Source organism: Zalophus californianus, chromosome 6 (assembly GCF_009762305.2).
Source record: "Zalophus californianus isolate mZalCal1 chromosome 6, mZalCal1.pri.v2, whole genome shotgun sequence".
Lineage (NCBI taxonomy): Eukaryota > Metazoa > Chordata > Mammalia > Carnivora > Otariidae > Zalophus > Zalophus californianus.
The window spans coordinates 121,720,128-121,733,647 of NC_045600.1; the positions used below are offsets into that span (position 1 = coordinate 121,720,128).

The window sequence follows — 13,520 nt, forward strand, 5'->3', positions numbered from 1 at the left end:
GAGAAAATAAAATATTCACCTCATTTACACCTTTCATTAGTACTCTTTGTTTTAAATTTTTTGAATGTTGACTCGGTTGGCCGCACTGCCGCCGAACGTTTTTGGCAGCCTGAGCAGGCTCCCCTCCTCTATGCAAAGTGGCGTGACCCCGCCACCGCGGTATGGAGGGGACCCGACCCGGTCCTACGCCGGGGCCGAGGATGCGCTTGTATCTTTCCCCAGGATGAGGAGACGCCACGCTGGCTCCCGCTTCGATGCGTCCGCATTATCCGTGATGGTTTGCAGAATGAGGCGGCTCCAGATCCGCTCCGGGAGGACGAGGAGACGCCCCGCCTCGGATCAGAGGAGAATAACATGCGGAGACATCAAAGCCCTGACCGCTCGAGCTGAGGCCACCGTGCGTGAGTCGGGCCAGCCAGTCACGGCTGTTGCCCTTTTTCTTGCCATGCTATCACTTTTAACCCTTGACTCTGCCCAGGCCTCTTCTTACTGGGCTTTTGTCCCGGACCCTCCTACCGCGAGGGCAGTCACCTGGAAGGATCCCTCACCCAGGGTGTTTACTAACTTCACAGACATTTTTGATGGGCCTGAGATTTCCGGCCTCACTCATGCTGTGGCGCCTTTTAACTGGACCAGCCTGGCTTCTACCCCCCCCCATTTGTTTCCAGGCCATCGATGGCCCTGAGGCGCCCCATTATGGATGCGTGGTCACTTCATCAGTCTCCCGAAGAATCCGCTCTTGGTATGGAACTGAGCCACCTAGAGGAGACACTTTGACACCTCGTGTAATGGTGGAGAATTGGGACATCAACGAGGTTGTCCTTCAACATCGACGGCCCCTACCTGTTGGCCGTTTCGGACCCGCTTCCAGATCCCTTGAGACCCCATACCTTGACTATCCCCTCTGTAAATCTGACCTAACGTGGAAAACCTATGGACCCTCTTGGAAAACCTGCGTTCATCACAACCCAGAGATTGTGACTCCCCATGGCATACCTGACACTTATATAATTGACTGGTCAAAAGACAGGGATCTCCCTTTGCGCGGCTCCTCCCCGCCTTCAGGATATGGGCCATACGACCACAATAATTCTGCTCCCGGGGGACTGCTATCACTGGGGAGGATGAGACACCCGGACTTATGGAAAATTGTTGCGGCCATGAGAGATGTTAAAGCTAATTCATCCCTTTTCCCTGGCTTCCCCACGGGCCCATTGACATTTCAAATTCAGGCATGTCTTTCCCCACCGTTTCTGTTTGTAGTGGGGGACGGATCTGTAGTACCCGAGGCTAAGGCCAATAGAACCCTTTACAAAATAACTTGTGAGGAGTGTTATCTCACCAACTGTTTGCCTTTACCCAGCGCCCCAAATCCAACAAAGAAGGTTTTCCTAGCCATGCAACCCCCTTATCTAATGAAGCCTGTAGAGGTGAGGGGGCCCTGGTATAGAGATTATGGCTATCAATTTGCGCAAGAATTGGAGGGCCTACTTAGCCGGGGACGACGTTTCCTAGGCCTCCTAATAGCTGGCATCACTGCCTTGGTGTCTTTGATAGCATCAGCTACTGTCTCCACGGTGGCACTGTCCCAGGGCATACATACTGCCGCTCATGTAAATAGCTTGGCTCATAATGTCTCCCAGACCCTTGCCACCCAGGGAAGCATAGATAGGAAGATTTTGGCTCGCCTGGATGGTTTAGAGCAGGCGGTCGAATATTTGGGCACCCAATATTCATTGTTACATACTCGTTTGTCCTTTGTGTGCCACGGAGGGTATGGTTCCATTTGTGTGACCCCCCTGAAAGCTGACAACGTCTCCTGGGAAACGGTGCAGAGGCACTTGCAAGGTATCTGGCATGAGACAAATGTAAGCCTAGATCTGTTTCAATTGCAAGAACAAATAAACAATATAGCCTCCTCCCATCTGCATGTAGTCACCCCCAGAGACATGGCACAATCCTTTCTACAAAAGCTACAGGGGTTTAACCCCTTTAATATCCTCCAACATTCCTTCTGGATTATGTGTGCTCTGGTTGTAGGGGTAACCTTATTACTCTGCTTATGGTGTGCTTGGAGTCGCTGTCTGTTTGCTTTCATGGCCAGTACCCAAGCAAATGTACACATGTTGCATTTAAAGATAAAAGGGGGAAATGTCGGGAGCCATGAGCAACAAAGGGGTTAATCGGGTAGAGCAAAGGCTCCCTGATCCCTTTGAACCATGGCCACCTGACTGCCCCCATACAAAAACATGTTGTACTGGCTAGCTTGAGTTGTATACAGGCCAAGAAAGCCACAGTGTTATTGATAAGCCCTGAAAAATAGCACACCAGGCCCTTTGAAGGATGGGAGGAGACTATGTCCTTGAGGAACCTGGCCTTGGACCAAAAACTTGAGACGGAGCCAGGAGAGGGCAGGGAGAAAACTGTGGAACTTGTTTATGTCCTACTGTTATCTAACCTGAACTTATAAAAAGTGTGTAAGTAAGAATAAAGTTGTTGCTCGCGGCATCCCCGTGGGCAACCCTCCTGTTCCCATACTTTTATGTTTCATTCTCTTACCCTCAACCCTGTTCAACCTTGCACGCGGGCCGTGGCAAATAACAAAAGTAAAGAAAAACATAAACAAAAATACAATAATAGTGGGGGACTTTAACACTCACCTGACTGAAATTGACAGATCCTCTAAGCAAAAGATCAACAAGGAAATAAGGACTTTAAACGACACACGGGACTTCACAGATAAATTCGGAACATTCCATCCCAAAGCAATGAAATACACATTCTTCTCTAGTGCCCATGAAACATTCTCCAGAATAGATCACATCCTAGGTCACAAATCAGGTCTCAACCAGTACCAAAAGTTTGGGGTATTCAGACCACAGTGCTTTCAAACTAGAACTCAATCACAAGAGGAAAGTCGGAAAGAACTCAAATACATGGAGGCCAAAGAGCATCCTACTAAAGAATGAATGGGTCAACCAGGAAATTAAAGAAGAATTAAAAAAATTCATGGGAACCAATGAAAATGTAAACACAACTGTTCAAAATCTTTGGGATACAGCAAAGGCAGTCCTGAGAGGAAAGTATAGAGCAATACAAGCCTGTCTCAAGAAACAAGGAAGGTCTCAAATACACAACCTAACCCTACACCTAAAAGAGATAGAGAAAAAAAGGCAAATAAAGCCTAAACCCAGCAAGAGAAGAGAAATAATAAAGATCAGAGCAGAATTCAATGAACTAGAAACCAAAAGAACAGTAGAACAGATCAACCAAACTAGGAGCTGGTTCCTTGAAAGAATTCACAAGATTGATAAACCCCCGGCCAGACTTATTAAAAAGAAAAGAGAAATGACCCAAATCAACAAAATCATGAATGAAAGAGGAGAGATCACAACCAACACCAAAGAAATACAAACAATTATAAGAACATATTATGAGCAAATCTATGCCAGCAAATTAGAATACCTGGAAGAAATGGGTGCATTTCTAGAGATGTATCAACTACCAAAATTGAACCAGGAAAAAATAGAAAACCTGAACAGACCAATAACCACTAAGGAAATTGAAGCAGTCATCAAAAATCTCCCAACAAACAAAAGCCCAGGGCCAGATGGCTTCCCAGGGGAATTCTATCAGACATTTCAAGAAGAATTAATACCTATTCTCCTGAAATTGTTCCAAAAAATAGAAATGGAAGGAAAACTTCCAAACTCATTTTATGAGGTGAACATTGCCTTGATCCCAAAACGAGAGAAAGAACCCATCCAAAAGGAGAATTACAGACCAATATCCTTGATGAACATGGATCCAAAAATCTCACCAAAATACGAGCCAATAGGATCTAACAGTACATTAAAAGGATTATTCACCATGACCAAGTGGGATTTATCCCTGGGCTGCAAGGCTGGTTCAACATCCGCAAATCAATCAACGTGATACAATACATTAACAAAAGAAAGAACAAGAATCATATGATCCTCTCAATAGATGCAGAAAAAGCATTTGACAAAGTACAGCATCCTTTCTTGATCAAAACTCTTCAGAGTATAGGGATAGAGGGTACATACCTCAATATCATAAAAGCCATCTATGAAAAACCTACAGCGAATATCATTCTCAATGGGGAAAAGCTGAGAGCATTTCCCCTAAAGTCAGGAATGCGGCATGGATTTCCACTCTCACCACTGCTATTCAACATAGTATTCAATTAGCTATTCAACATAGTCCTAGCCACAGCAATCAGAAAACAAAAAAATCAAAGGCATCCAAATCGGCAAAGAGGAAGTCAAACTCTCCCTCTTTGCAGATGATATGATACTGTATGTGGAAAACCCAAAAGACTCCACCCGAAAACTGCTAGAACTCATACAGGAATTCAGTAAAGTAGCAGGATATAAAATCAATGCCCAGAAATCAGTGGCATTCCTATACACCAACACCAAGACAGAGGACAGACAAATCAAGAAGTCGATCCCATTTACAATTCACCCAAAACCGTAAGATACCTAGGAATAAATTTAACCAAGGAGGCAAAGGATCTGTACTCAAAAAACTATAAAATACTCATGAAAGAAATTGAAGACACAAAGAAATGGAAAAACGGTCCATGCTCATGGGTTAGAAGAAAAACATTGAGAGGATGCCAGTGCTACCTAGAGCAATCTACATATTCAATGCAATCCCCATCAAAATACAATCCACCTTTTTCAAAGAAATGGAACAAATAATCCTCAAATTTGTATGGAACCAGAAGAGACACCAAATAGCCAGAGGAATCTTGAAAAAGAAAAGCAAAGCTGGCGGCATCACAATTCCGGCCTTCCAGCTCTATTACAAAGCTGTCATCATCAAGACAGTATAGTACTGGCACAAAAACAGACACATACATCAAAGGAACAGAATAGAGAGCCCAGAAATGGACACTCAACTCTCTGGTCAACTCATCTTTGACAAAGCAGGAAAGAATGTCCAATGGAAAAAAGACAGTCTCTTCCACAAATGGTACTGGGAAAATTGGACAGCCACATGCAGAAGAATGAAACTGGACCATTTCCTTACACCACACACAAAAATAGACTCCAAATGGTTGAAAGACCTAAACGTGAGACAGGAGTCCATCCAAATCCTAAAGGAGAACACAGGCAGCAACCTTTTCGACCTCAGCCACAGCAACTTCTTCCTAGAAACATCGCCAAATGCAAGGGAAGCAAGGGCAAAAATGAACTATTGGGATTTCATCAAGAAAAAAAGCTTTTGCACGGCAAAAGAAACAGTTGACAAAACCAAAAGACAACCGACAGAATGGGAGAAAATATTTGCAAATGACATATCAGATAAAGCGCTAGTATCAAAAATCTATAAAGAATTTATCAAACTCAACACCCAAAGAACAAAGAATCCAATCAAGAAATGGGCAGAAGACATGAACAGACATTTTTCCAAAGAAGACATCCAGATGGCCAACAGACAACATGAAAAAGTGCTGAACATCACTTGGCATCAGGGAAATCCAAATCAAAACCACAATGAGATACCCGTCAGAACGGCTAAAATTAACAAGTCAGGAAACGACAGATGTGGCGGGTTGTGGAGAAAAGGGAACCCTCCTACACTGTTGGTGGGAATGCAAGCTGGTGCTACCACTCCGGAAAACGGTAGGGAGGTTCCTCAAACAGTTGAAAATAGAGCTACCATACGGTCCAGCAATTGCACTACTGGGTATTTACCCCAAAGATACAAATGTAGGGATTCGAAGGGGTATGTGCACCCCAATGTTTATAGCAGCAATGTCCACAATACCCAAACTGTGGAAAGAGCCAAGATGTCCATCGACAGATGAATGGATAAAGAAGAAGTGGTATATATACAGAATGGAATATTATGCAGCCATCAAAAGGAATGAGATCTTGCCATTTGCAACGACGTGGATGGAACTGGAGGGTGTTATGCTGAGTGAAATAAGTCAGTCAGAGAAAGACATGTATCATATGACCTCACTGATATGAGGAATTCTTAATCTCAGGAACCATACTGAGTGTTGCTGGAGTGCGGGGGGGGTGGGAGGGATGGGGTGGCTGGGTGATAGACATTGGGGAGGGTATGTGCTATGGTAAGCACTGTGAATTGTACAAGACTGATGAATCACGGATCTGTACTTCTGAAACAAATAATGCAATATATGTTAAGAAAAAAAAAAGAAGTTGAAGATAGTAGGAGGGGAAGAATGAAGGTGAGTAAGTCGGAGGGGGAGATGAACCATGAGAGACGATGGACTCTGAAAAACAAACTGAGGGTTCTAGAGGGGAGGGGGGTGTGTAGATGGGTTAGCCTGGTGATGGGTATTAAAGAGGGTACATTCTGCGTGGATCACTGGGTGTTATGAACAAACAATGAATCATGGAAAACTACATCAAAATTATGATGTAATGTATGGTGATTAACATAACAATAAAAAATTATTTAAAAAGAACTATTGAAAAACCAACAAACAATGTCTAAGCCATGCATTAGAAGAGAAATAATTAAAATTAAAGCAGAAATCAATAAATTAGAAACCATAAACACAGTAGATCGGATCAACAAAACTAGAATTTGGTTCATTGAAAGGATTAATAAGATCAATAAACCACTGGCCAGAGTTATCCAAAAGAAAAGAGAAAGGAACCAAATTAATAAAAGTATGAATGAAAGGTGAGAGATCACGACTAACACCAAGGAAATAGAAACAATTATTAGAAATTATTATCAACAACTATATGCCAATAAACTGAGCAATCTAGTTCAAATGGAGGCCTTCATGGAAACCTATAAGCTCCCAAGACTGAAACAGGAAAAAACTGACAGCCTGAATAGGTCAATAACCAGTAACAAGATTGAAGCAGTGATCAAAAACCTCCCAAAAAACAAGAGTTCAGGGCCTGATGGATTCCCGGGGGAATTCTACCAAATATTCAAAGAAATAATACCTATTCTACTGAAGCAGTTTCAAAAAATAGAAACAGAAGGAAAGGTTCCAAACTCATTCTATGAGGCCAGCATTACCTTAATCCACACACCAGGCAAAGACCCCATCAAAAAGGAGAATTTCAGACTGATATCCCTGATTAATATGAATTCCAAAAACCTAAACAAAATCCTACCTTATAGGATCCAAAAATACATTATTTTTTTTCATTTTTTATTGTTATGTTAATCACCGTACATGATATAATTAGTTCTTGATGTAGTGTGCCATAATTCATTGTTTGTGCATAACACCCAGGGCTCCATGCAGAACGTGCCCTCCTCAATACACTTCACCAGGCTAACCCATCCCCCCACCCCCCTCCCCTCTAGAACCCTCAGTTTGTTTTTCAGAGTCCATCCTCTCATGGTTCCTCTCCCCCTCTGACTTACTCCCCTTCATTCTTACCCTCCTGCTATCTTCTCTTTTCTTTTTTCTTAACATATGTTACATTATTTGTTTCAGAAGGACAGATCTGTGATTCAACAGTCTTGCATAATTCACAGCACTCACCATAACACATACACTCCCCAATGTCTATCACCCAGCCACCCCATCCCTCCCACCCCCCACCAGTCCAGCAACACTCAGTTTGGTTCCTGCAATTAAGAATTCTGCATATCAGTGAGGTCATATGGTACATATCTTTCTCTGATTGACTTATTTCACTCAGCATTACACCCTCTAGTTCCATCCACGTCGTTGCAAATGATAAAATCTCATTCCTTTTGATGGCTGCATAATATTCCATTGTGTATATATACCACATCTTCTTTCTCCATTCATCTGTTGTTTGACATCTTGGCTCTTTCCACAGTTTGGCTATTGTGGACATTGCTGCTATAAACATTGAGGTGCACATACACTTTCGGAACCCTACATTTGTATCGTTGTGGTAAATACACAGTACCGCAATTGCTGGATCATATGGTAGCTCTATTTTAAACTGTTTGAGGAACCTCCATACTGTTTTCCAGAGTGGCTGCACCAGCTTGCATTCCAACCAACAGTGTAGGATGGTTCCGCTTTCTCCACATCCCCGCCAAGACTGTCGTTTCCTGACTTGTTAATTTTTGCCATTCTGACTGCTGTGAGGTGGTATCTCATTGTGGTTTTGATTTGGATTTCCCTGATGCCGAGCGATGTTGAACACTTTTTCTGGTGTCTCTTGGCCATCTGGATGTCTTCTTTGGAAAAATGTCTGTTCATATCTTCTGCCCATTTCTTGATTGGATTATTCTTTGGGTGTTGAGTTTCATAAGGTCTTTATAGATTTTGGATACTAGCCCTTTATCTGATATGTCATTTGCAAATACTTTCTCCCATTCTGTCGGTTGTGTTTTCATTTTCTGGACTGTTTCTTTTGCTGTGCAAAAGCTTTTTATCTTGATGAAATACCAATAGTTCATTTTTGCCCTTGCTTCCCTTGCCTTTGGAGATGTTTCTAGGAAGAAGTTGCTGTGGCTGAGGATGAAGAGGTTGCTACCCGTGTTCTCCTTTAGGATTTTGATGGACTCCTGTCTCATGTTAAGGTCTTTCAACCATTTGCAGTCTATTTTTGTGTGTGGGGTAAGGAAATGGTCCAGTTTCATTCTTCTGCATGTGGCTGTCCAATTTTCCAAACACCATTTGTTGAAGAGACTGTCTTTTTTCCATTGGACATTCTTTCCTGCTTTGTCAAAGATGAGTTGACCAGAGTTGAGTGTCCATTTCTGGGCTCTCTATTCTGTTCCCTTGTTCTATGTGTCTGTTTTTGTACCAATAGCATACTGTCTTGATGATGACAGCTTTGTAATAGAGCTAGAAGTCCGGAATTGTGATGCCGCCAGCTTTGCTTTTCTTTTTCAAGATTCCTCTGGCTATTCGGGGTCTCTTCTTGTTCCATACAAATATGAGGATTATTTGTTCCATTTCTTCGAAAAAAGTGGATGGTATTTTGATGGGGATTGCATTGAATGTGTAGATTGCTCTAGGTAGCCTTGACATCTTCACAATGTTTTTTCTTCCAATCCATGAGCATGGAACTTTTTTCCATTTCTTTGTGTCCTCTTCAATTTCTTTCATGAGTATTTTATAGTTTTCTGAGTACAGATTCGTGGCCTCTTTGGTTAAATTTATTCCTAGCTATCTTATGCTTTTGGGTGCAGTTGTAAATGGGATCGACTCCTTGATTTGTCTCTTTTCAGTCTTGTAGTTGGTGTATAAGAATGCCACTGATTTCTGTGCATTGATTTTATATCCTTCTACTTTACTGAATTGCTCTATGAGTTCTAGCAGTTTTGGGGTGGAGTCTTTTGGGTTTTCCACATACAGTATCATATTATCTGCAAAGAGTGAGAGTTTGACTTCCTCTTTGCCGATTTGGATGCCTTTGATTTCTTTTTGTTGTCTGATTGCTGTGGCTAGGACTTCTAATACTATGTTGAATAGCAGTGCTGATAGTGGACATCACTGCTGTGTTCCTGAGGTTAGGGGAAAAGCTCTCAGCTTTCCCCATTGAGGATGATATTCGCTGTAGGTTTTTCATAGATGGCTTTTATGATATTGAGGCATGTACCCTCTATCCCTATACTCTGAAGAGTTTTGATCAAGAAAGGATGCTGTACTTTGTCAAATGCTTTTTCTGCATCTATTGAGAAGATCATATGTTTCTTGTTCTTTCTTTTGTTAATGTATTGTATCACGTTGATTGATTTGCGGATGCTGAACCAGCCTTGCAGCCCAGGAATAAATCCCACTTGGTCATGGTGAATAATCCTTTTACTGTACTGTTGGACCGTATTGGCTAGTATTTTGATGAGATTTTTGCATCCATGTTCATCAAGGATATTGGTCTGTAGTTTTCCTTTTTGATGGGTTCTTTCTCTGGTTTTGGGATTAAGGTAATGCTGGCCTCATAAAATGAGTTTGGAAGTTTTCCTTCCATTTCTATTTTTTGGAACAGTTTCAGGAGAATAGGTATTAATTCTTCCTTAATGTCTGATAGAATTCCCCTGGGAAGCCATCTGGCCCTGGGCTTTTGTTTGTTGGGAGATTTTTGATGACTGCTTCAATTTCCTTAGTGGTTATAAGTCTGTTCAGGTTTTCTATCTTCCTGGTTCAATTTTGTTAGTTGATATATCTCTAGGAATGCACCCAATTCTTCCAGGATATGGAATTTGCTGGCATAGAGTTGCTCATCATATGTTCTTTATAATTGTAATTTTTTTGGTGTTGGTTGTGATCTCTCCTCTTTCATTCATGATTTTGTTGATTTGGCTCATTTCTCTTTTCTTTTTGATATGTCTGGCCAGGGATTTATCAATCTTGTTAATTCTTTTAAAGAATCATCCCCTAGTTTTGTTGATTTGTTCTACTGTTCTTTTGGTTTCTAGTTCATTGATTTCTGCTCTGATCTTTATTATTTCTCTTCTCCTGCTGGATTTAGGCTTTATTTGCTGTTCTTTCTCTAGCTCCTTTAGGTGTAGGGTTACAGTGTGTATTTCAGACCTTTCTTGTTTCTTGAGAAAGGCTTGTATTCCTATATACATTCCTCTCAGGACTGCCTTTGCTGTATCCCAAAGATTTTGAACAGTTGTGTTTTCAGTTTCATTGGTTTCCATGAATTTTTTACATTCTTCTTTAATTTCCTGGTTGACCCATTCATTCCTTAGTAGGTTGCTCTTTAGCCTCCATGTATTTGAGTTCTTTCCGACTTTCCTCTTGTGATTGAGTTCTAGTTTCAAAGCATTGTGTTCTGAAAATATGCAGGGAATAATCCCAATCTTTTGGTACCAGTTGAGACCTGATTTGTGACCTAGGATGTGATCTCTTCTGGAGAATGTTCCATGGGCACTAGAGAAGAATGTGTATTCCGTTCCTTTGGGAAGGAATGTTCTGAATATGTCTTTGAGGTCCATTTGGTCCAGTGTGTCATTTCAAATCTTTATTTCCTTGTTGATCTTTTGCTTAGAGGATCTGTCCATTTCAGTCAGGGGGGTGTTAAAGTGCCCGACTATTATTGTATTGCTGTCAATGTGTTTCTTTGCTTTTGTTATTAATTGCCTTATATAATTGGCTGCTCCCATGTTAGGGGCATAGGTATTTACAATTGTTGGATCTTCTTGTTGGATAGACCCTTTAAGTAGGATATAGTGTCCTTCCTCATCTCTTATTACAGTCTTTGTTTAAAATCTAATTTGTCTTACATAAGGATTGCCACTTCAGCTTTCTTTTGTTGTCCATTAGCTTGGTAAATTGTTTTCCACCCCCTCACTTTCAATCTGGGGGTGTCTTTGGGTCTAAAATGAGTCTCTTGCAGATAGCATATGGATGGGTCTTGTTTTTTAATCCAATCTGATAGCCTGTGTGTTTTGATTGGGCCATTTAGCCCATTTACATTCAGGGTAACTATTGAAAGGTATGAATTTAGTGCCCATATATTGCCTGTAAGGTGACTCTTACTGTGTATTGTCTCTGTTCCTTTCTTATCTGTGCTGCCTGTAGTCTCTCTCTTTGCTTAGAGGACCCCTTTCAATATTTCTTGGAGGGCTGGTTTCGTGTTTACAAATTCCTTTAGTTTTTGTTTGTCCTGGAAGCTTTTTATCTCTCCTTCAATTTTCAATGAGACCCTAGCTAGATATAGTATTCTTGGCTGCATATTTTTCTCATTCAGTGCTCTGAAGATATCATGCCAGTCCTTTCTGGCCTGCCAGGTCTCTGTGAATAGGTCTGTTGCCAATCTCATATTTCTACCCTTGTACATTACATATCTGTTCTCCCGAGCTTCTTTCAGGATTTTCTCTTTGTTTCTGAGACTCGTAAGTTTTACTATTTTATGTCGGTGTGTTGACCTATTTTTATTGATTTTGAGAGGGGTTCTCTGTGCATCCTAGATTTTAATGTCTGTTTCTTTCCTCACATTAGGGAAGTTCTCTGCCATTGTTTGATCCAATATTCCTTCTGCCCTCTCTCTCTTTCTTCTTCTTCTGGGATCCCAATTATTCTAATGTTTCATCTTATCATATCGCTTATCTCTCGAATTCTGCCCTCGTGATCCTGCAGTTGTTTCCCTCTCTTTTTCTCAGCCTCTTTATTTTCCATCATTTGGTCTTCTATATCGCTGATTCTCTCTTCTGCCTCATTTATCCTAGCAGGTAGTGCCCCCATTTTAATTGCACCTCATTAATAGCCTTTTTGATTTCGACTTGTTTAGATTTTAGTTCTTTTATATCTCCAGAAAGCTTTTCTCTAATAACTTCCACACTTTTTTCAAGCCCAGCTAGTATCTTTAAATTCATGATTCTGAACTCTAGGTCCGACATTGTACCAATATCCGTATTGAGTAGGTCCCTGGCTGACGGTACTATCTCTTGTTCTTTTTGCTGAGGTGATTTTTTTCGTCTTGTCCTTAGGATCCAACAATACATTAAAAGGCTCCACCACAACTAAGTGGGATTTATCCCCGGAATGCAAGGGTGGTTCAACATTCGGAAATCAATGTGATAAAACACATTAATAAGAAGAGTTAGAAAAAGCATGTGGTCCTCTCAATTGATGCAGAAAAAGCATTTGACAAAATACAACATCCTTTCCTGACTAAAACTCTTCAGAGTATAGGGATAGAGGGAACGTTCCTCTAGTTCATAAAATCCATCTATGGGAAACCCACAGCGAATAGCATCCTTAATGGGGGAAAAGCTGAAAGCCTTTCCCTTAACATCAAGAACACGTCAAGAATACCCACTCTCACCACTATTGTTCAACATAGTACTAGAAGTCCTAGCAACAGCAATCAGACAACAAAAAGAAATAAAATGTATTCAAATTGGCAAAGAAGAAGTCAAACTCTCTCTTTTCACAGACGACATGATACTTTATGTGGAAAACCGAAAAGACTAGATCCCCAAATTACTAGAACTCATATAGCAATTTAATAATGTGGCAGGACACAAAATCAATGCACAGAAATCAGTTGCTTTTTTATACACTAACAATGCAACTGTAGAAAGAGAAATTAGAGAAACGATTCCATTTACAATAGCACCAAAAACCATAAGATACCTCGGAATAAACCTAACCAAAGAGGTAAAGATCTATACTCTAGGAACTACAGAACACTCATGGAAGAAATTGAAGAAGACACAAAAAGATGGAAAATCATTCCATGCTCATGGATCAGAAGAATAAACATTGTTAACATGTCTATGCTATGCAGAGCAATCTATACCTTCAGTGCCATCCTGATCAAAATTCCAAAGACATTTTTCAAAGTGCTGGAACAAACAATCCTCAAATTTGTATGGAATCAGAAAAGACCCCAAATCGCCAGGGAAATGTTGAAAAACAAAAATAAATGCTGGGGGCATCACGTTGCCCGATTTCAAGCTATATTACAAAGCTGTGATCACCAAGACAGAATGGTACTGGCACAAAAACAGACATATAGACCAATGGAACAGAATAGAGCGCCCAGATATGGATCCTCAACTCTATGGTCAAATAATCTTTGACAAAGCGGGAAAAAATATGCAATGGA

The 13,520-nt window shown here is 41.0% G+C and overlaps 1 protein-coding gene across 1 annotated transcript; it reads left to right on the forward strand.

The window, feature by feature from the left end:
• The first annotated feature begins 362 nt into the window (after positions 1-362).
• Positions 363-2,537, forward strand: LOC118357115 (endogenous retrovirus group K member 13-1 Env polyprotein-like). The gene is made up of 2 exons (XM_035728304.1): positions 363-397; positions 669-2,537. Exon 2 carries the CDS (start codon positions 789-791, stop codon positions 2,181-2,183), a length of 1,395 nt encoding a protein of 464 aa, XP_035584197.1. The 5' UTR covers positions 363-397; positions 669-788; the 3' UTR covers positions 2,184-2,537.
• The last annotated feature ends 10,983 nt before the right edge of the window (positions 2,538-13,520 follow it).